This window comes from Suillus clintonianus (assembly GCF_016758775.1).
Source record: "Suillus clintonianus strain FC179 chromosome Unknown DEU56scaffold_72, whole genome shotgun sequence".
Classification (NCBI taxonomy): Eukaryota; Fungi; Basidiomycota; class Agaricomycetes; order Boletales; family Suillaceae; genus Suillus; species Suillus clintonianus.
In genome coordinates, this window is record NW_024539296.1 from 169,569 (window position 1) to 188,322 (window position 18,754).

The window sequence follows — 18,754 nt, forward strand, 5'->3', positions numbered from 1 at the left end:
CTTGAAAGACACCGTGCCACGGAGCATTGGCATCTGTTCCGGTAGTACATCGGACATGCGAGCATCAGATACACACCCCGGGCCGTGTATAAAACTGAAGATAGTCATGCGGACAGCAAAATACCATCAGCCATTAGCCCTTTGCTGAATCGCAACTATGAAATTCATCTCACCCGCAACTATGATCATGTCTGCCGCAGTAATAGCTGATACAGCTACCGCACAGATCATCGGCCACGCCTGCGCCCAAGCTAGTGAGTACCCCGCAGTCTCAGGCTAGTGGGTTCTGGACGCGCGGGTCTCAGACTGTATGCTTATGGCTCACAGATCATTTGGAGTGCGGAACGCTCGCAGGTCACAACAATGATATGCCATTCTTGTTTTTTTGTGGACCAGACTACACAATCACCGAATATAAAGATTGCTCATGTGACAGCTGCTGTCAGATAGAAGGTCCATATGGGTCACTGTGCGTTTGAAGGGTGAGCCTGGAGTGAATCCTATTCCTCCCGAGTCCTAGAGCTGAATCTGACGTGTTTGCTTTCTAGCATATGGTTGAAACGTCCGACGTCGCGTTTCCACGAGTCGACGTTGCATAAAGAAGTGTTAAATTTCCGCTGTTGGAGATTGTGAAAAAAGGTGTAGATGCAAGACTAGGACTGATCTCTCATTATCCATCCATCACTCATAGGTACGAGCTACGAATGAAGACAAAAGGAACGTTACTTGATGTGCTAGTGGATAATGTTGAAGCGGTGTCGAGTAAAGTGAAGTGTGGTGCCAAAGATACGTCTCGCTCGATCTGCTATACAGGTTCTATACACAGGCTCAGGAATCAGAAAGGGTCTGGTGGAAGACCTAGATCCTGATGCCATGAACAGAAGTGATGGTCGATCATCAACAGTTGATGACGCTGTGAGCTTGTCGAAGCACTGATTGAAACGCAATCCTTTTTTACAGGGATTTTAAAAAAGCCTAGCACACGCGCGCTCTATTCATTTTTTTGTGCTGGTAGATTGGATGAGGCAGTTAAATCATGCAGAAAAAACAGCATCAGCCATGGAGGGCTGCTGCAGTTTCAGTGGCGAACTAGTATTGGTAAGTCAAGCTCCACGCATCGTATGTGCATCTCTAATCTGCCCAACAGCAAATGAGCAACGAGATGACGACAGCATCAATGGCGCTGGGAATGCCGAAGGATGGCTGGGAAATCCACGTCAAAAATTGTGGAAATCAACATGCGCAAGAGCAGCCCTGAATGCGCGCCATTCAACCGTTTGTATGCCATTTTATTAACGTGCCTTGAAGCCAACCCAGAGTGCATTCTCTATGCAGCTTTTGCGCCCTGCCCGCAAACATTCAGTCTCCTGAAGTCTGCATGTCGGACATGGGAAGGCCACCTGCGGGCGCAAATCAGCATCTTATGCGAGGAGAAACAGACCGCAGATGTGATCAAACTAGGTAGTGGCTTCTGGGATGGAGGCCTGGCAGTATTAGAAAATGTGTCTTCGCCGCCATCTCAATTGCAGCAGACAACAGGGTAATGAAAGCAATCAGGATAACATAGAATGTAATAACATGAAGAATCAATCAAACTAGACACCCATGTGAACAAACACGATCTGCTGTTCTAGTGGAATCGTCTTGCGCAATGATTTTACAGCCTTGTGCAACGCTACCGCAGCCCGCGTGCAGTCCAATCTCCCTGAGCCATCGACCAGTTTGCGGTAAAAAAACGGACACAATCTGTCGTGCAACCTCATCGTCGATAGACCACATGGAACCTATCACACTGCGAAATCCAGAGAATTGCATAGCCGCAGCAAGATGTATCGCCTCGTCGGGACTCTTTTCATGGCCCACCATAGTGTGGCAAGTCGATAAGAATGCAAACTCCAGGTTCTGCCAGTTGGACCGGATGATTTCCTTGATCATCAACGGCCCATCGCGCATTGCGAAGGAAGAGTCGAACGGTTGCGTCCGATGCGGCATTCCATGGCAAGCCAGATGGAGCCACTGATTATGGTTTAGTGCATCAAGTGCACCCTGGACTGTTGCATCGCCATCGTCGAGTGATGTGAAGGCGACGACAAGCCCGAGACACTGAGCGACGATGGCTAACTCAGGAGCGACATGACGGGATTCATTCCCTCTGTACGGATTCGTTTGACCGATGGCAACAAATTGTTGTTTGGACACCTCTTGAGAAACCCGCTGTCTCGCCTGAATGAGTGTCGCCAAAGTGGGGGTGTAAGAGGAGATATAAATGTCAGATAAGTTGTTTTTGTTCTTCTCGTACGGTCCTGCTGCATGTAGAGGAAGAAGCGTGAACTCAGCAGTGGGGCACCACCAGATACGCGAGCCATGGTGGATTTCAGACGCCTCAAGAGCTCGGACAACGGGGTCAACAACACGATCCCAAAGCTTGCGGAGGATGCCGACAAGTCTGTATTGACAATCAGAAGCACCAAATTCCTCTGCGAGGGACTGAAGCTCCGAAGACAACTCGGAGACTTCGGTCCGCGCGATATCGAGTGGAACGTGGACAGGATCTTGTGCACTGAAGATAATCAAGGCGTCACAGCCATATTGGCTTGCATTGACGATGATGACAGGGCCTTCCTCAGAAGCCTTCTGTAGGTTGGAGAAAAGGGGAGGTAGGAGAAACCGAGAAAAGTCAGGCAGCATGCGGATACGGGAGACGACATCATTCCATTGCATGGTCAGTTGTCGGATTTGTGGGGACGGCTCTCCAGTAGACTGTTCAAACGCGCTACGAAGGCCAAAGCTGAGCTGCTTGAACTCTTTCTCCAAGGCTGCGCCGGTGTCACCGGACAGAGAAAGTTCATCGAGCGGTGAGCGTAAGCGTGCCAACTGGGTCCAGAAGACGGCACGGCCTTGCTCCACCAGTTCCACAGCAGTTGTCAGTTCGCCATGACGAATACTGCACGAGAAAGCGTCCATGGCAAGTGAAGCTGTGGCCATCCTGACGACATCAAATAGGTGTGGAGAAGGCGACAGTATAGTAACATGCTGATCTAGGAATTTCAATGCAGTTTGATAAGCAAGCAATGCAGAGTCATGGTTCGTCTTTTCGGCAGAGGTGGCCCATGACTTGGCGGTAGTAAGATCCTTACGAGAGACTGCATGGGATAGGTAGGAGAGTTGCACATACAGCCTAAATGCTTCATCCAGGTCAGACGGGACGCCCCGCTGCTCGAATCTGTTTTGAAGGCTGAGGGCAAGATTGTCGAGACACGCTGATCGATCAGCATGACCGGGGGGAAGAAGGAGTAGTGCAGCCTGATGGAGCTCGATGGCCTCATCAAGGTCAGACGGGACGCCCCGATGCTCGAATCTATTTTGAAGGCTAGAGGCAAGATTGTTGAGAGTCATCGATCGATCAGAATGACCGGGGGGGAGAAGGAGTAGTGCAGCCTGATGGAGCTCGATGGCCTCATCAAGGTCAGACGGGACGCCTCGCTGCGCGAATCTGTTTTGAAGGCTAAAGGCAAGATGGTTGAGAGACCATGGTCGATCAGAATGACCGGGGGGAAGAAGGAGTAGTGCAGCCTGATAGAGCTCGATGGCCTCATCAAGGTCAGACGGGACGCCCCGATGCTCAAATCTGATTTGAAGGCTGTCGGCAAAACTGCTGAGAGACATTGATCGATGAGGATGACCAGGGGGACGAAGGAGCACTGCAGCCCGATGGAGCTCGATGGCCTCATCAAGGTCAGACGGGACGCCCCGCTGCTCGAATCTGGTTCGAAGGCTGATGCCAAGATTGTTGAGAGACGCTGATCGATCAGGATGACCGGGGGGACGAAGGAGTAGTACAGCCTGATGGAGCTCGATGGCCTCATCAAGGTCAGACGGGACACCCCGATGCTTGAACATGTTTACAAGGCTGATGGCAAGATTGTTGAGAGACGCTGATCGATTAGAATGACCAGGGGGACGAAGGAGTAATACAGCCCGATGGAGCTCGATGGCCTCATCAAGGTCAAACAGGCCACTCCGCAGCTGGAATCTGGCTCGTAGGCTATCAGCAAGATTGTTGAGAGACGTAGATCGATCAGAATGACCGGGGGGACGAAGGAGTAGTGCAGTCCGATGGAACTCAATGGCCTCATGAAGGTCAGACAGGACACCCTGCTGCTGGAATCTATAAAGAAGGCTACTACCAAGATTGTCGAGACACGCTGATCGATCAGAATGACCGGAGGGATAAAGGAGTAGTGCAGCCCGATGGAGCTCGATGGCCTCATCAAGGTCAGACGGGACATACCGCTGCTCGAATCCGGCTTGAAGGCTGATGGCAGGATTGTTGAGAGACGCTGATCGATCAGGATGACCGGGGGCACGAAGGAGTAGTTCAGCCCGATGGAGCTCGATGGCCTCATCGAGGTCAGACGGGACGCCCCGCTGCTCGAATCTGTCATGAAGGCTGGTGGCAAGATTGTTGAGAGACACTGATCGATTAGAATGACCGGGGGGACGAAGGAGTAGTGCAGCCCTATGGAGCTCGATGGCCTCATCAAGGTCAGACAGGGTGCCCCGCTGCTCGAATCTGTCATGAAGGCTGATGGCAAGATTGTTGAGAGACGCTGATCGATCAGAATGACCGGGGGGACAGCTCTGCAATGCCGCTCGACACTCTTGCACCCTGTCTGCCATGCTGTTATAATCAAGTTACACGAGGACTGTCGCTGGTCAAGAACACGGGGAGGATGAAGCCGCAGAGCGCGATTCGGTGAAGACAACACCGTGACTATGCCTTTCATGAGTACAAAATCCAGGTGGATATGTTTGAATTGCAATACACACGCACATAGATATTCGAGCACTGAGACCTGGAATGGAAATGGTTTAGTGAGCGCTGAACTTGTATATGTAGTAAGAACTAGTAGCAAGTACTGAGGCTGAGGCATTAGTGAATTCACGATTACAGCCGTGTGAACTATAAAAGAATACAGGAACAGGAAAATCGCAGTGAGATGACGCTAACATCGTTGAGCAGAATATGGTAGGAAGCTTGGTGAAGAGACAATGAAATATGCCCGTCTATACTTGATCGTGATGTCCAGTAGCTAGACGTCATTCTTCAGACTGCGCTATCCATGAGGACGGTGGACTTGCTGTGCTTCATCAGGGCCCAGGTCAATATGGGGTCATGGAGGGTATTAGATTCCGCTCTGAAGATGTGACTATCGAGTCGCGCCCAGACCCAGCTTCGTGTTCTCGATTATGGCTGTCAAAGGCACATCAATCCCAATGGACGCATTGCCACCAATCCTGTCTCCTTCTGCCCACCCCATCGAAGCAAGCATCCTGAACCCAACATTCGTTTCTCCGATCTTTGGAGCAGCCTACGAACGGAAAATGTAAGAGCTGCATTTCATTGAAAATGGAGGAACCCCATACCTTGCCAACTTCATCTCCATCTTTGTGTCGAGGCACAGTATTAGTATTATTATCAAATCTGCCTCCGTGTCTCTTCATGACTTTCTTGACTTTATGTTCATCAACAGCACGGGTCTTCGTGGACTTGATGAGAGTAGTATATCTACCAGCTCCTTACCTTTACTCTGACTCTTGAGGTTAAACGGATTAGCAAGCTCGTGAACTTCCTTCCTCAATGACGCCTTGTTCATCGGAGGAAGTACCATGTTGTTCTTTCCGCCGACATAATACATCACCGATGAAGCGGCAAATCTGCTTCTCCAGTGACACCATATCGACGACAGCATTCCGAATGTCAGTGAGCTCGCTTGGATCCATTTGGGCAGCTGCCCGCATTGCCTTGCGCCCCTTATTCCCGCCTTTCTTTGGGAAAATCGGATCTACGGCATCGGCAAGGCGAGCCTGTTCGCGAGCTAGTCTGAGTTCAGCTTTCTTGGCTCGATCTTTCTTCCATGTCTCTTGGAGTTCGGCAGGTAAGTAGTTCCTTCACCTTGTCTTTCCTGCGCTCTGAAAATCGATTAGATAACTGATAGACACGACATGACAAGAGTACCCATTCGCTAGCTGAAAGCTGAAAGATCCGTCCAATTTCTCGTAGTCGTCGACGTGGTCAAATTGACCATTCTGGATTACACGGAACAGTTTCTTGCGCATTTTACGATCTTTACCGCTAGCTATGTCGCTGCGCATTTCGAGCTTTTCCTGTACAAGAGGTCAGCCCTTGTGGAGTGGAAGGAGGGGATATAGAGATACCTCTATTCCTGCGATGTAATCATCGTCGGAATCACCTCGATTCCAACGCGAGAAAGCAGCATCCTCCTGCTCATGCTCCTCTCAGGCTGAATCACCCCCAGAGGCAGCTGTCGCTGGCTTCATCGAGCGCGATTTCTCGCGGAGTCGACGGAGTTTAGCCGTGAACCTACCTCCTGGACTGAGCTCATTGTCCGACGAATTTTCCCCTTCATCAAAATCACCTGAGGGTAAAGCTTCACGAGATTTTCCACCCTCCAGTTCTGCGATAACCATCTCTTCCTCCACTTCAAGCACTGCTTTTCTTATTTGTTTTCTTCATCGTTCGTGTCGCTATAGGCGCCATGGAAGTCGCTTCCATCGTCTTCTTCCTCGTCCTCGATTCTCATCCGTTGCTCGTCCTCGGTGTCGTCCATCGTGCGATACCGCGATCCCTCCGCACTCATACTCTGAACGAAGCCTTTCATAGCCTTCAAACTGGGCTCAAGATCCGGGTCCAGATCCACCATCGATTGCCAGAACACCACTTCCACCTCCATCTCCATCTTCATCTTCGTCATCATCACCATAATCAATATCAGAATCACCCCTCCGCCTAGTCTCCACCTAACATCCTTCCGCTCCCGTTCATCAGCATCCCTCAATCTCGCTTCAGAACTGATATTCCAAATGACCGTTAGAGATGTGGTGCGACTGCCCTGCCAGTGGACGTGGAGCTCGGTGAGAGGTGGTAGGGATCGGAGCGAGGGTACAACAAAATGAAGATGTGAAATGAGAGCGACGAGAAGATGTATACCCATTGAGGCTCTCCGTTGCCTGCCTTCGCGGGAGCTAGCCCACGAGGCACATTTCTGATGGGCCGGCCTTATGTATGTAAAATGATACGTCACCTAACACCGGGCCAACTCCCGGAACTTCGATTTCGAACGCTTCAAGTTACGTCCATCAACACCGGGCTACGACACCAGCACTACATAGGTCCAAACGATGTATAAACAGGTCGCGGTCTGTCACCAAAGTGGAGGAGACAATCAATTCAACATTTCTGCGGCTGTACATGCCGCAGCCTGCAGTTCACTAAGCTGAGGTTGCGAGGAAACATTTTCTGGTTGGACCCTCTGCGGCGTCGCAAAGCATCATACAGCTGCCAGTATTGGCTCGATTACGCCAAGCTAGCAGTCGCAATTTCGAAACAAAGGGTACAAAAAACCTTTGCATTTCGATATACAACATGCTTGACGCCGCTGGCCTCAGCTACGAATGCCAGTGAGTGATACATTTGAAACTTGGTGCTTCCCGCCGCTCGCAACCCAAGTCGTTCTCGAGACTTACCTACAAGTATTGGAGGTGAGAGTTTGTCCTTGGTTGTTTTGTTCCGCACTAATTTCCTTGTCAGGCTGCAGGCCAATGAGAGTTGATTGCAATGTATGCTGGCGCACTAGGAGACAACGCAGTCGAGCGATATGCGATGTTCTTGACTTCGCTCGAACTTATCGCAGACATCAACGAACGTCGATTAGCATTGACTCGTGCGCCCAGTCTTCTGTCATTCCGTTGCAGGCCACTCCATCAGATATCGAGCTCCTGCTACTTGCGTTCCATAGCGTGGACAACGTCCGAGGATGGAATACATAATACTGCGCTGGAACAGGTGACCGTCATTTTGCGGTACTTCCTAGGTAAGCTTATTGTCGGGGTTCTACTATCATGGCTCAATATGACTTCAGGTGCCGGGAGTGTTTTGCTTGCAAAGATCCTTGTGGAGATGCTTCCGCGTGAACTCTCCTTCATCGACCAGCCTGAGCAACGAGCCAAAGATTACCTTCACTACAGGCAATTCTTTATTATCCAGGACAGTCTTGACCGTGTCGTGGAGTGCCAGAGCCTAGAGGTATCGATAATGAACCGGAACACCAGGGCTGCTTGGTTAATTGACCAGGCTTACGATACAGTCGTGAAACTGCTCACTTCGGACTGGATGGTGCCAGACGAGACAGGAGACCGTCGCTCCCGCGAGCTAACTCGCATTCGGCAGATATATCTCCCCGAGCTTATACTGCGGCTGCATGTCATGATCTACGCCTCTCGAGAGCAAATCCTATAACATATAACTTTGTATGTGGTGCCTGCAGATTTAACACATTTTGGACAGGAATATGAAGCGCGCATTGGAGCTTGCCAACACTGTTGCGGATTTGAGCTACAGGCTGTATAATGATTTCTTGCATATTGATGGCTGGAGGCTTGGGGAAGCCTTAACGCAGTGCGTCAGACAACGATAGTTGGCTTGGAAGGCAGTGGATCAGATCATTCTGTCGTAATTGTATGCATTCTCTTGATACTTGTTCACTATCGATATCTTTATGCGATGCCGCTGGAATTATGAGCCTAAATATTGGTGGGCTGCGAGATCGTGGCTCGTCCCCTTCTATCTAGAAAGGATGTGTAGGTTGTAGGATGCTCTGCATCCTATGCCACGCAAAATCTTCAGTAACCGCAGAGAAATATATTATCAAAGAAGAGCCATGCACCAGCCCATCCCACAAAGTCCTGTGTCGACAGCCAGCTGATTTGTATGTTTGACAAAGCAATGTATATCATTCAATGGATCGGTGCTTGCAGTACTAGTACACAACAAACAAAAAAAGAGTATCATGCAGACATGATTTGAATAACTGGGATCTAGGTGGGACAACAGGGTAATGAAAGCAACCAGGATAATATAGAATGCAATAACATGACGAACCAATCAAACTAGACGCCCATGTGAACAAACACGATCTGCTGTTCTAGTGGAATCTTCTTGCGCAATGATTTTACAGCCTTGTGCAACGCTACCGCAGCCCGCGTGCAGTCCAATCTCCCTGAGCCATCGACCAGTTTGCGGTAAAAAACGGACACAATCTGTCGTGCAACCTCATCGTCGACAGACCACATGGAACCTATCACACTGCGAAATCCAGAGAATTGCATAGCCGCAGCGAGATGTATCGCCTCGTCGGGACTCTTCTCATGGCCCACGGTAGTGTGGCAAGCCGATAAGAATGCGAACTCCGGGTTCTGCCAGTTGGACCGGATGATTTCTTTGATCATCAACGGCCCATCGCGCATTGCGAAGGAAGAGTCGAACGATTGCGTCCGATGTGGCATTCCATGGCAAGCCAGATGGAGCCACTGATTATGATTTAGTGCATCAAGTGCACCCTGGACTGTTGCATCGCCATCCTCGAGTGATGTGAAGGAGACGACGGGCCTGAGACGCTGAGCGACGATGGCTAACTCAGGAGCGACATGACGGAGTTCCTTCCCTCTGTCCGGATTCGCTTGACCGATGGCAACAAAATGTTGTGTGGACACCTCTTGAGAAACCCGCTGTCTCGCCCGGATGAGTGTCGCCAAAGTGGGGGTGTGAGAAGAGATATAAATGTCAGATAAGTTGTTTTTGTTCTTCTCGTACGGTCCTGCTGCATGTAGAGGAAGAAGCGTGAACTCGGCAGTGGGGCACCACCAGATACGCGAGCCATGGTGGACTTTAGACGCCCCAAGAGCTCGGACCACGGGGTCCACAACACGATCCCAAAGCTTGCGGAGGATGCTGACAAGTTTGTTGTGACGATCAGAAGCACCAAATTGCTCTGAGAGGGACTGAAACTCCGAAGACAACTCGGAGAGTTCAGTCTGCGGGATATCGAGTGGAACGTGGACAGGATCTTGTGCACTGAAGATAATCAAGGCGTCACAGCCATATTGGCTTGCATTGACGATGATGACAGGTCCTTCTTCAGCAGCCTTCTGTAGGTTGGAGAAAAGGGGAGGCAGGAGAAACCGAGAAAAGTCAGGCAGCATGCGGATGCGGGAGACGACATCATTCCATTGCATGGTCAGTTGTCGGATTTGTGGGGACTGCTCTTCAGTAGACTGATCAAGCGCACTACGAAGGCCAAAGCTCAGCTGCTTGAACTCTTTCTCCAAGGCTGCGCCGGCGTCACCGGACAGGGAAAGTTCATCGAGCGGTGAGCGTAAGCGTGCCAACTGGGTCCAGAATACGGCACGGCCTTGCTCCACCAGTTCCACAGCAGTTGTCAGTGCGCCATGACGAATACTGCACACATACTTCAGTCATTTCCTTACGTAGAACCCCTGCCCCGGATGTGCCAAAAGGTCGTAGAATCATGGCTAGCCAGTCCCCGGCCGGTGCATGTAGGATAAGTGCTGGCCGGTGTACTATCTTATTATCACTTCAGTATCATTATTTCATGTAGGATAGGTACTGGCCGGTGTACAGTGTATCATTATTTCATGTAGGATTGGTGCTGGCCGAGGTATTATAGGCCAATCTCTTGTATGTAGTATCAGTGCCGGCCAGTCTATAATACTATAACCATCTCTTTTGTCTTGTATGTAGAATGAGTGCCGGCCGATATATCATATGACATATACTAGCCATAAGATCAAGCTGGCTGGTATATGCAGAATATATCTACTGCAGTCTGATTTCATTAGTAGACTGGCCAGCTTGTATCTACGTGGGTAGGAGCATGGCTGGCCAGTGCATAGTCCTTAAGTTAATATACTGGCCATTGAGTGTACTAACCATAGGATCAGGCTGGCTAGTATATGTAGTCATTGGTGAACCTGCCAGTCTGTATATACATGTGTAAGAACATGGCTGGCCAATTTGCCAATATTTCACTAGCATGGCTGGCAAGTTTGCTTATAATTCACTAGCAAACCTGCCAATTTGCTTATATTTCACTAGCAAACTGGCCAGCTTGGTTTTACATGTGTAAAAGCATGGCTGGCCAGTTTGCTTATATTTCAATAGCAAACCGGCCAGCATGGTTCTACATATGTAAGAACATGGCTGGCCAGTTTGCTAATATGTCACTAGCATGGCTAGCCAATTTGCTTATATTTCACTAGCAAACTGGCCAGCTTGGTCCTACATGTGTAAGAGCATGGCTGGCCAGTTTGCTAATATTTCAATAGCAAACTGGCCGGCCTGGTGCTACATATGTAAGAGCATGGCTGGCCAGTTTGCTAATATTTGACTAGCAAACCGGCCAGCCTGGTTCTACGTGTATAAGAGCATGGCTGGCCAGTTTGCTTATATTTGACTAGCAAACCGGCCAGTTTGCTAATATTTGACTAGCAAACCGGCCAGCCTGGTTCTACGTGTATAAGAGCATGGCTGGCCAGTTTGCTTATATTTGACTAGCAAACCGGCCAGCCTGGTTCTACGTGTATAAGAGCATGGCTGGCCAGTTTGCTTATATTTGACTAGCAAACCGGCCAGTTTGCTAATATTTGACTAGCAAACCGGCCAGCCTGGTTCTACGTGTATAAGAGCATGGCTGGCCAGTTTGCTTATATTTGACTAGCAAACCGGCCAGTTTGCTTATATTTGACTAGCAAACCGGCCAGCCTGGTTCTACGTGTATAAGAGCATGGCTGGCCAGTTTGTAATATTTCACTAAGAAACTGGCCAGCCTGGGTCTACATATTTAAGAGGATGGCTGGCCTGTTCGCAGTCCTTAAGTTAATACTGCCCAGTAGGTAGACTTAGGGCATCTCATTCAATGTGCAATTTGCAGGAGTGTGGGTATAATATATCAAGGTACAAATCCACACCCATTGAAAGCCTTCTCAGCATCCTGAGCAAACCTTCCCCACATCAAGACCTGTTGATAAGCATAGGCTTGATGACCAGGTCTAGTCGCTTGCTGCCACCTTCTGTTCCATTCTTTCTGGTGATACTTGAACCAGTTTATGGTCCAACCCATTTCATGTCTTACCAGACTCAACTCCTCCTGCCATCTACTCCATCTAGCCTTTGCCTTCAACCAGTTGACCCTATAGACTAAATCAGAGTGAGTTGAAGTGACTTGCACTTGAGATGAAATTTTGTTCTTACATTCATCCATCCAAGCATCTTCTTGACCTTCGTTGGCATTATTCACCCTCCAAAACCAAGCCAGTCTGTCTGACCCTTGACCAAATCTATTTTCTTCTGTCACCTCTTTGTCTATACTCAGTTCGGTGGGCAATATTTCTCGATAAATACTGCCCAAGGTAGCTTCGTCCATGCCTAGATGTTGCATTGCTGACCTTGCCCTCTGATAGCTTCTTACATATTTGTCAATTTTGAGCTGACATCGACGAGCTTCTTGCTTCGACCTGGTGCCAGCCCATGTAGAATCGGCACTTCGAAAATACTGACGATAAATAAGGGCCTTGTGACCGAGAGCCATACGAAGGTTTTCTAGGCAGTCGTTGGCTTGGCCTTTTCGAAGTTCCAACTCTTCAGCTTGAAGGGGGCCCAGCCCAAGAGTCAATCTGTTGTGTCGAGAAGTCGAAGATGGCATCCAGATACCCATCTCTTCTGTGAGGATTTCTTCATCTATATCCTCTGAGATCTCTTCATCTGAAACCTCCACCCACTCATTACCATCGTTATCTGTACGACAGAATCTAGGATCGTCAGAATGCACTGTTCCAATATCAAGATCCATGCCAGCAGTCATAGCATCGGCAGTTTCATGAAATTTGGCAATCCTAGCTGCCAATCTCTGTCTCTTTTCTGCTATAGAAGCTTTCTGAGCAGAGGTTGCATCATTAGGAAGTTGTCGTATGTTCGCTCTCAATGCATCCCTAAAATAGCTCTTTGTCAAGCGATTCTGTTGTTCCAATCAAATTGATTACGTACTGTAAATCCTCCAGATTGATACCAGTGATGAGCCAAGATACTGTTCCTGGAAGTCTGTCGTCAACGTTCTCAGACTCGGTTAATTTGAGCCGAATCTCTGCCATAGTTGGGGCTGAACTCAGTTCCAGATTAGATGTCTTATAAGCCTCAGACAGAGCTCACTTACCTTTGTTGATCTGCAACTGGTAGATGTCAAGATACTCCCCACGTTCTTCCACAGCCTTTTTCTCATCAATTTCCCACATCAAAATCTTCCCAGGATTCAGAGACTGGGCCAGTTCATCAAAAGGAGATTTTGTCTCATCAACACCTTTGAGAGCACGTTTATACTTGGTCAAGAGAGTCTTCGCTAGAATTTTAAGTGTCAAGCACAGTTTTAGATATACATGATTGAAGTGCTTACTTATTCCAACTATTTTTTTCCAGTTTGAGTCTCTCATATGATCATCAAGAACTTCTTGGCGATGAGCATGACTCATTGACCGAGCAGTTGGGGAAATCTTATTGAATGGTGCCCATAAGGTCTCCAAAATCTCCCCATCAACATGTCCAGCGCCTTGAACAAAGTTGAGGCTGTACCTTGCAAAGCAAGCCAATTTGTGAGCGCTGAGATGGAATTTTCCAACCGCAGGGATGATCTGCATATTTTCTGGTACGGATAAGCCTTGGCTCTCAGCCACTCTCTGTAAAAAATTAATACTCCACTGACACCCCACATCATAAATAATGAGAGAGGAGTCTATACCAGCCGAATGATAATTCAAAGCATTGCATATTGAATAGTCAATGTTCATGTGTCTAAACATCTCATGAGCTCACTTGTTAAACATGCTGTTTAGGAGGATGTACAGACCTTTCGCCCTTCTGAAAATCAACTATGCTGTGTGGAACAAAGCATCCATGTCGGGCACAGGCAGTTGCTCCTACCCCTGTTGCTCGAAGATTACTCCTGCTGATATTTGCAGTGTTGATTGCTCGGTGATTGCTACAAGAAGAGCGCTATACAGGCTGTCAAGCAAAGTCAAATACCCTTGCTAAAAGTCAACTCACCTCCTTACTTTCGACAGCCAATGAGAGATGAGTCTGATATTCTCTCTCTTTCACCATATAACCAAGACCATCTGAAAGACTAATGTCTAACTGTGGCTTTTTCATAGTCATATGTTGAGCAGTAAAGTTTCCATCCACAACGAATCTTTGCGAAATGAGCCAACTGTGTAAAGAATAAGTATAAGTTCAATGAATGAGGTCAAATAAATAGAAGGTACAGCTAGCCAAGGCTTGCATACTTGTGTCTGTACAGTGTCGACTGACAATGTATTATCTGAGGTCAGCCGGCCGGAATGGTTCTACGTCCTGTCTATACAGTCCTGGCCAGCCAAATACAATATCAGAGTTTGGCCGGCCGGCCCAGGTCTACAGCCTGTCTATACAGTACTGGCCAGCTTTGTCGGAAACTAAGCCAGCAAGGCCAGAGTTTTTGTACAACACGAAGCACACAGCCGGCCGGTCAGTATAATGTTCTTGAATGTTGTATAGAAGAGAAAGCCAGCCTTCTTATAATCCGAACCAACAATAGATGACTTGCCTTTCGTACTTGTCTTGCCAGTTATCAGGTATGTTGATGCCAGGCTGAGGACACGAAGGGCAAAACCAAGCCAGATCACCCTTGCCAGGTTTCTCCCTAGTGTCATGGCCAAATCCGAAGCATTTTCGGCTCATCAAGTCTCTCCATAGACGAGACACCCTCATGAGTTCTCGATATCGATTCTAGCCAGCAAAGACATTTGATATGGTCAGTCCAACTGTTGAAAAGAATAACTATATGCTCTCACAGGAACAGTACCAGGGAATGAGTGATTGGTCATTCGTCGAATTTTCTCAAAGAAGCTTGATGCTGAAGTCTTGCACTCTAGTGCATCAATTAGAAAATGATCTAAGACTTCAAAAGTGAAGGCAGTTCGGGGTCGAGTGACGCTTGCAGGAAATAACCTGGCCTTCAGCAACTGCAGATGCTGCTGATGCTTAGACCCAGGACAACCACACCAAACAACATTGTGCAAAAACACTCCAGTTGAATGTATGATGGTCAGGGTGGATGTCGTAGTTGAACTGGAAAAGGTCTCCATTGGCACAGACCCAGCCTCTGCATCCAATGGCATATCCTCCCATGCCTGTGGGTCTTCAGAAAACGGACATGGTTGCCCCCCATGGCCCATATACCAGACAATACCCAATTCTTCGAGCGACTTGTCTTCAAAGCATTTTCCAGTCCACTGTTGAACCTTGTGAAAGGGCAAATGTTGGTGGGTTTTGACAATGCAAGGATGACAAAATGTCTGATCCCCACTGCATGTCAAACAATGGAATTTCCCTTCACCAATCTGACAAGACTGGCACTCCAAGACATCAGAGGGCTTCTCCAAGTCAAGGAGGATATCGAGATATGAGTCTCGGAAAGGCAGATATTCTTGGATAAAGTCGTTCTGAGTCTAGTTCATTTGATCTCGATTGAGTATAGAATTAAATTGCTATGCATCAATCTGGTCACCTTTGTTTTTCTTGATTGGTTCTCTGTATATGAATTAAAGTCACCGAGGACTTCTCCATCAAATTCCTCCTGAATGCTTGGCAACCCTTGAGTTTCCTCTCTGACCCGTTTACGAGGGCTAGAGGAAGGAGATGGTGTTGGGGCAGTGTCATAGAAGGCATCGGCACATGATTCCACCCAGGTCATCTTCCTTTTCTTTCCAAGGACTTGTTTGTGAGACACGTAATCGACATCTAGGTCTTTGCCTTTGGATAATCGACCTCTTCCTTTGAAGGAAAATGTAGCTGCCTTGAGGCGAGTTTTTTTTTGAGGAGACATACTGTTACTAAGGCAAAAGAGGATGTCCTTAATATTTTGGTTGTAGTTGACACAATCATTGATAGAAATGGCTAAACTACTACCTCATTTAGATCTAGTATGTATGCTCAAACACCTGACTTATCCCTTCACCCCCCCACCCCCCTCTGACATTTCGTACTTCACTCTCTTTTGGTTTGCCTTCCCACCATCTGCAAAAAAAAGTCCTGTGTTGGAAATGCTGGTCTTGGCACCCCCACTCTAGAATGAACTTTATCTTTCATGAAATGGGCAATGACAATCCTTTCTCCTTTAATCCATGGACCGATAGAATGCTCCAGAACCTTGCCTGAAATGAAGACCATGGTCCCAGGGTGATAATCCAGCTCCGCTCCGATATCTCGTAATGTCAACTTGGCCTCATGACCACTACCCAAACTCACTAAAAGATCAAAGAGTGAAGGTGCCCTACCAGGGTCTCTATGAGAAAATGTGACACGGTTGGCAATTACTTCCAATCCAGAGAAGATTGAGGGCCATTGAGACACAGGCACTGCATCTGGTTTACTCGCCCTCCTGACTTGCTGTACAACTTCCGAAATAGCAGTGGAACCTGCTTCAAACAGACCAGGAGCCGAGGCAGCGGTAATTGCGTTCCAAAAATATTCAGTAGTCGATAAGGCGGCGAGCCACTCTTGGACTTCTGCAGATGAGTATGAAGCAGATGTGACCAGTGGGTCTTGAATTCTCTGCAAAAATGAGCAAGAACTGGCTAGATGTTATTGATTAGACAAATACCTCATGTCTTTGCATAAAATATGCCGGAGCTACTGTAACTCTTCCAGCTCCGAAAATTCCCCCTCCCTCAGGCACAACAAAGCCTTGAGATCGCCAAGATTGTTTTGAGGCCGATGAAGTCGGAACAGTTCTAAGAAGCATATTTCGCAAACCCTTAGTGGCTGTGTTCACATAGTCCTACAAAATGAAATAATGTTACGAGAGGGAATCCCCATCAAATAACAAACTTACAACTCGAGATCTTGACAAGATACCAGGCAAGTACACCATCATTATTTACCATGTTTGTCCACAATGGTTGCTGGTGCAGACATTTTGCCTATTGCTGCTGGGGGGAAGTATTTCTGTAATCGTTCTATTTCTGGGGAGGGTGAACCGTCTGCCTTGGGTGGAGAGCACTTTGCCATTTCGGCATATCTCTCAACATCCCAGTCTACATGATCTGCCACTCAGATCAAAACCCTGGTAATACAGTTATTACATAAGTAACTCACAAGGGTTTACCATTGCATAAGCAATTGTGAGCGCTGCTCGAGTTATTTCATATTCGGATATTGAGGAAGGACACTTTGATGGAGCATCAGCTGTTGCCAAGCAACTGTTTAGTTGCACTCCAATTCTCAACCTGAACAGGTTAGCAAGTCAAAACATAATGTTAAATGATGAACTGTCATACCTTGCCTTGTGTAGAAGGTGAGATTGGTACTTTCCCCTCCTTGAAAACACTTGTGTTTGCAGAATCCCTCATAATTTGAGTGATCTGACCAGTCAGTGCAGCCCTTAGCTTTGTTGTTTCACTTCTTGAGTTGTCCATGTGAGGGAGGGAGAAAATATGAACCGACTGAAACAAAGAAAAAATAGCCGTCTGAATTCCCACACTGTCAATTTGTCCCAATTTAGGGTACATTGTAGATGATTATGAAATGATGGAAGCAACTGATAGAAAACAGTAGTGGCTAATTTGACTAAAATGGTATACATATATGAAATCAACAGTTCCACGAATTCGGAACTCTAATAGATTACATCACACATAAGGCCGGTCAGCTCGGTTCCAAGTGACAAGTGCCTTGTTACCCTTGAATTTTGAATAAGGAACGCGCTCTAAGTATGCTATGATTTTCAAAGTTGAAACATGTGGAATGATGAGCGGCTATAAGACTCACTAATGGTGTGGGATGATACTTCATGCGGTGGAGGGCATATGCGATGAAATGTGGAGCTTCACTTGAGAGTTAGAAGACAATGGGGGGGGAGGTAATTTGGGACAAGCAAACAGATGGGTTTGATGAACCTTGTGCACAACCACGAAGGCTGCTCATGACCATGAAATGGGTCAGAGTGTCTCGTGGAAGGTTGAGTTGGTTGGGGTTTGGGTGGCGCTTATGCGAAGTTGAACATGTGGAATGATGAGCGGCTAATAAGAACTTTCTGAAAGGGGGGTTGGGGGAGGGGGGGGGGTAGGTACAAGTGGACCATTGCACAGCAGCCATGATGGGGTGATGAGTTGACTCACCAACAGTGTAGGATGATAACAATACGTGAATGAGGAACGCTCTGGGCATTCTGAAAGGGGGATGGGGGGGTAGGTACAAGTGGACCATGCACAGCAGCAGTGATAGGGTGATGAGTGGGCTCACCAACTGTGCAGGATCATAACCCATACGTGAATGAGGAATGCTCTGAGCATTCTGAAAGGGGGATAGGTACAAGTGGACCATGCACAGCAGCTGTGATAGGGTGATGAGTGGACCCACCAACAGTGTAGGATGATAACAATACACGAATGAGGTGCTCCGGGCATTCTGAAAGGGGGGTGGGTGGGTAGGTGCAAGTGGACCATGCACAGCAGCCATGATGGGTGATGAGTGGAACGGGCAGTGTGGTGTTGTGAAGGGAAAAGTGATCTGAAAAGTCAAAGTCAAAGTCAACATTGGGGTTTAGTTAGAACGGGACTGGAAGTAACATCGAGTCTCAAATGTTACTGATCGGCACTTTCAGCACACCAAATGGCGGCACTTGACAAGGCAGAGTTGTCAAGCTTACCTTCTTGGAGTAGTAGTAAGTAATAGTGAAGGCGGCAGGTACTGCTAGTGAAATTATGCGTTGCATGCAAAACAAAGTGTTTCGATGGTGTTTCACATTGGTTACTTTTATTTGTGTGCTTCAAGTTGAATCAACCAAGC

At 47.8% G+C, this 18,754-nt stretch overlaps 7 protein-coding genes across 7 annotated transcripts; 1 reads left to right on the forward strand and 6 right to left on the reverse strand.

The window, feature by feature from the left end:
• Window positions 1-1,590: 1,590 nt before the first annotated feature.
• Window positions 1,591-4,909, reverse strand: DEU56DRAFT_903261 (TPR-like protein; the record flags this gene model as incomplete). Its single annotated transcript, XM_041356630.1, has 2 exons — window positions 4,835-4,909; window positions 1,591-4,774 (listed from the first exon to the last, which is right to left on the reverse strand). Exon 2 carries the CDS (start codon window positions 4,678-4,680, stop codon window positions 1,591-1,593), a length of 3,090 nt encoding a protein of 1,029 aa, XP_041205373.1. The 5' UTR covers window positions 4,681-4,774; window positions 4,835-4,909.
• A 231-nt stretch (window positions 4,910-5,140) lies between these two features.
• On the reverse strand, window positions 5,141-6,492 carry DEU56DRAFT_820527 (uncharacterized protein; the record flags this gene model as incomplete). The annotated part of the gene is given in 6 exon segments (XM_041354081.1): window positions 5,141-5,372; window positions 5,428-5,550; window positions 5,574-5,678; window positions 5,698-5,950; window positions 6,020-6,168; window positions 6,490-6,492. 6 exon segments carry the CDS (start codon window positions 6,490-6,492, stop codon window positions 5,211-5,213), a joined length of 795 nt encoding a protein of 264 aa, XP_041205374.1. The 3' UTR covers window positions 5,141-5,210.
• On the reverse strand, window positions 6,260-7,303 carry DEU56DRAFT_530038 (uncharacterized protein). The gene has a single exon (XM_041346654.1). The coding sequence runs from the start codon at window positions 7,014-7,016 to the stop codon at window positions 6,522-6,524; it is 495 nt and encodes a 164-aa protein (XP_041205375.1). The 5' UTR covers window positions 7,017-7,303; the 3' UTR covers window positions 6,260-6,521.
• A 336-nt stretch (window positions 7,304-7,639) lies between these two features.
• On the forward strand, window positions 7,640-8,395 carry DEU56DRAFT_820537 (uncharacterized protein; the record flags this gene model as incomplete). Its single annotated transcript, XM_041354082.1, is given in 5 exon segments — window positions 7,640-7,745; window positions 7,821-7,895; window positions 7,944-8,197; window positions 8,346-8,349; window positions 8,369-8,395. Coding segments are annotated over 3 exon segments (435 nt in total), but the record flags the coding sequence as incomplete, so codon positions are not given.
• A 575-nt stretch (window positions 8,396-8,970) lies between these two features.
• DEU56DRAFT_891554 (CHAT domain-containing protein) lies at window positions 8,971-10,324 on the reverse strand (the record flags this gene model as incomplete). Its single annotated transcript, XM_041356300.1, has 1 exon — window positions 8,971-10,324. Exon 1 carries the CDS (start codon window positions 10,093-10,095, stop codon window positions 8,971-8,973), a length of 1,125 nt encoding a protein of 374 aa, XP_041205377.1. The 5' UTR covers window positions 10,096-10,324.
• A 1,504-nt stretch (window positions 10,325-11,828) lies between these two features.
• On the reverse strand, window positions 11,829-15,051 carry DEU56DRAFT_742363 (uncharacterized protein; the record flags this gene model as incomplete). The annotated part of the gene is made up of 8 exons (XM_041348927.1): window positions 11,829-12,076; window positions 12,131-12,867; window positions 12,923-13,034; window positions 13,089-13,720; window positions 13,776-13,921; window positions 13,973-14,135; window positions 14,520-14,692; window positions 14,758-15,051. The coding sequence occupies 8 exons, from the start codon at window positions 15,049-15,051 to the stop codon at window positions 11,829-11,831; spliced, it is 2,505 nt and encodes an 834-aa protein (XP_041205378.1).
• A 63-nt stretch (window positions 15,052-15,114) lies between these two features.
• DEU56DRAFT_712794 (uncharacterized protein) lies at window positions 15,115-15,327 on the reverse strand (the record flags this gene model as incomplete). Its single annotated transcript, XM_041347531.1, has 1 exon — window positions 15,115-15,327. A coding segment is annotated over one exon (213 nt), but the record flags the coding sequence as incomplete, so codon positions are not given.
• Between the last annotated feature and the right edge of the window lie 3,427 nt (window positions 15,328-18,754).

Bases quoted from the DNA above. Each gene is read 5' to 3' on its own strand.
- DEU56DRAFT_530038 (XM_041346654.1), bottom strand. From the start codon at position 7,016: ATGGGTATACATCTTCTCGTCGCTCTCATTTCACATCTTCATTTTGTT.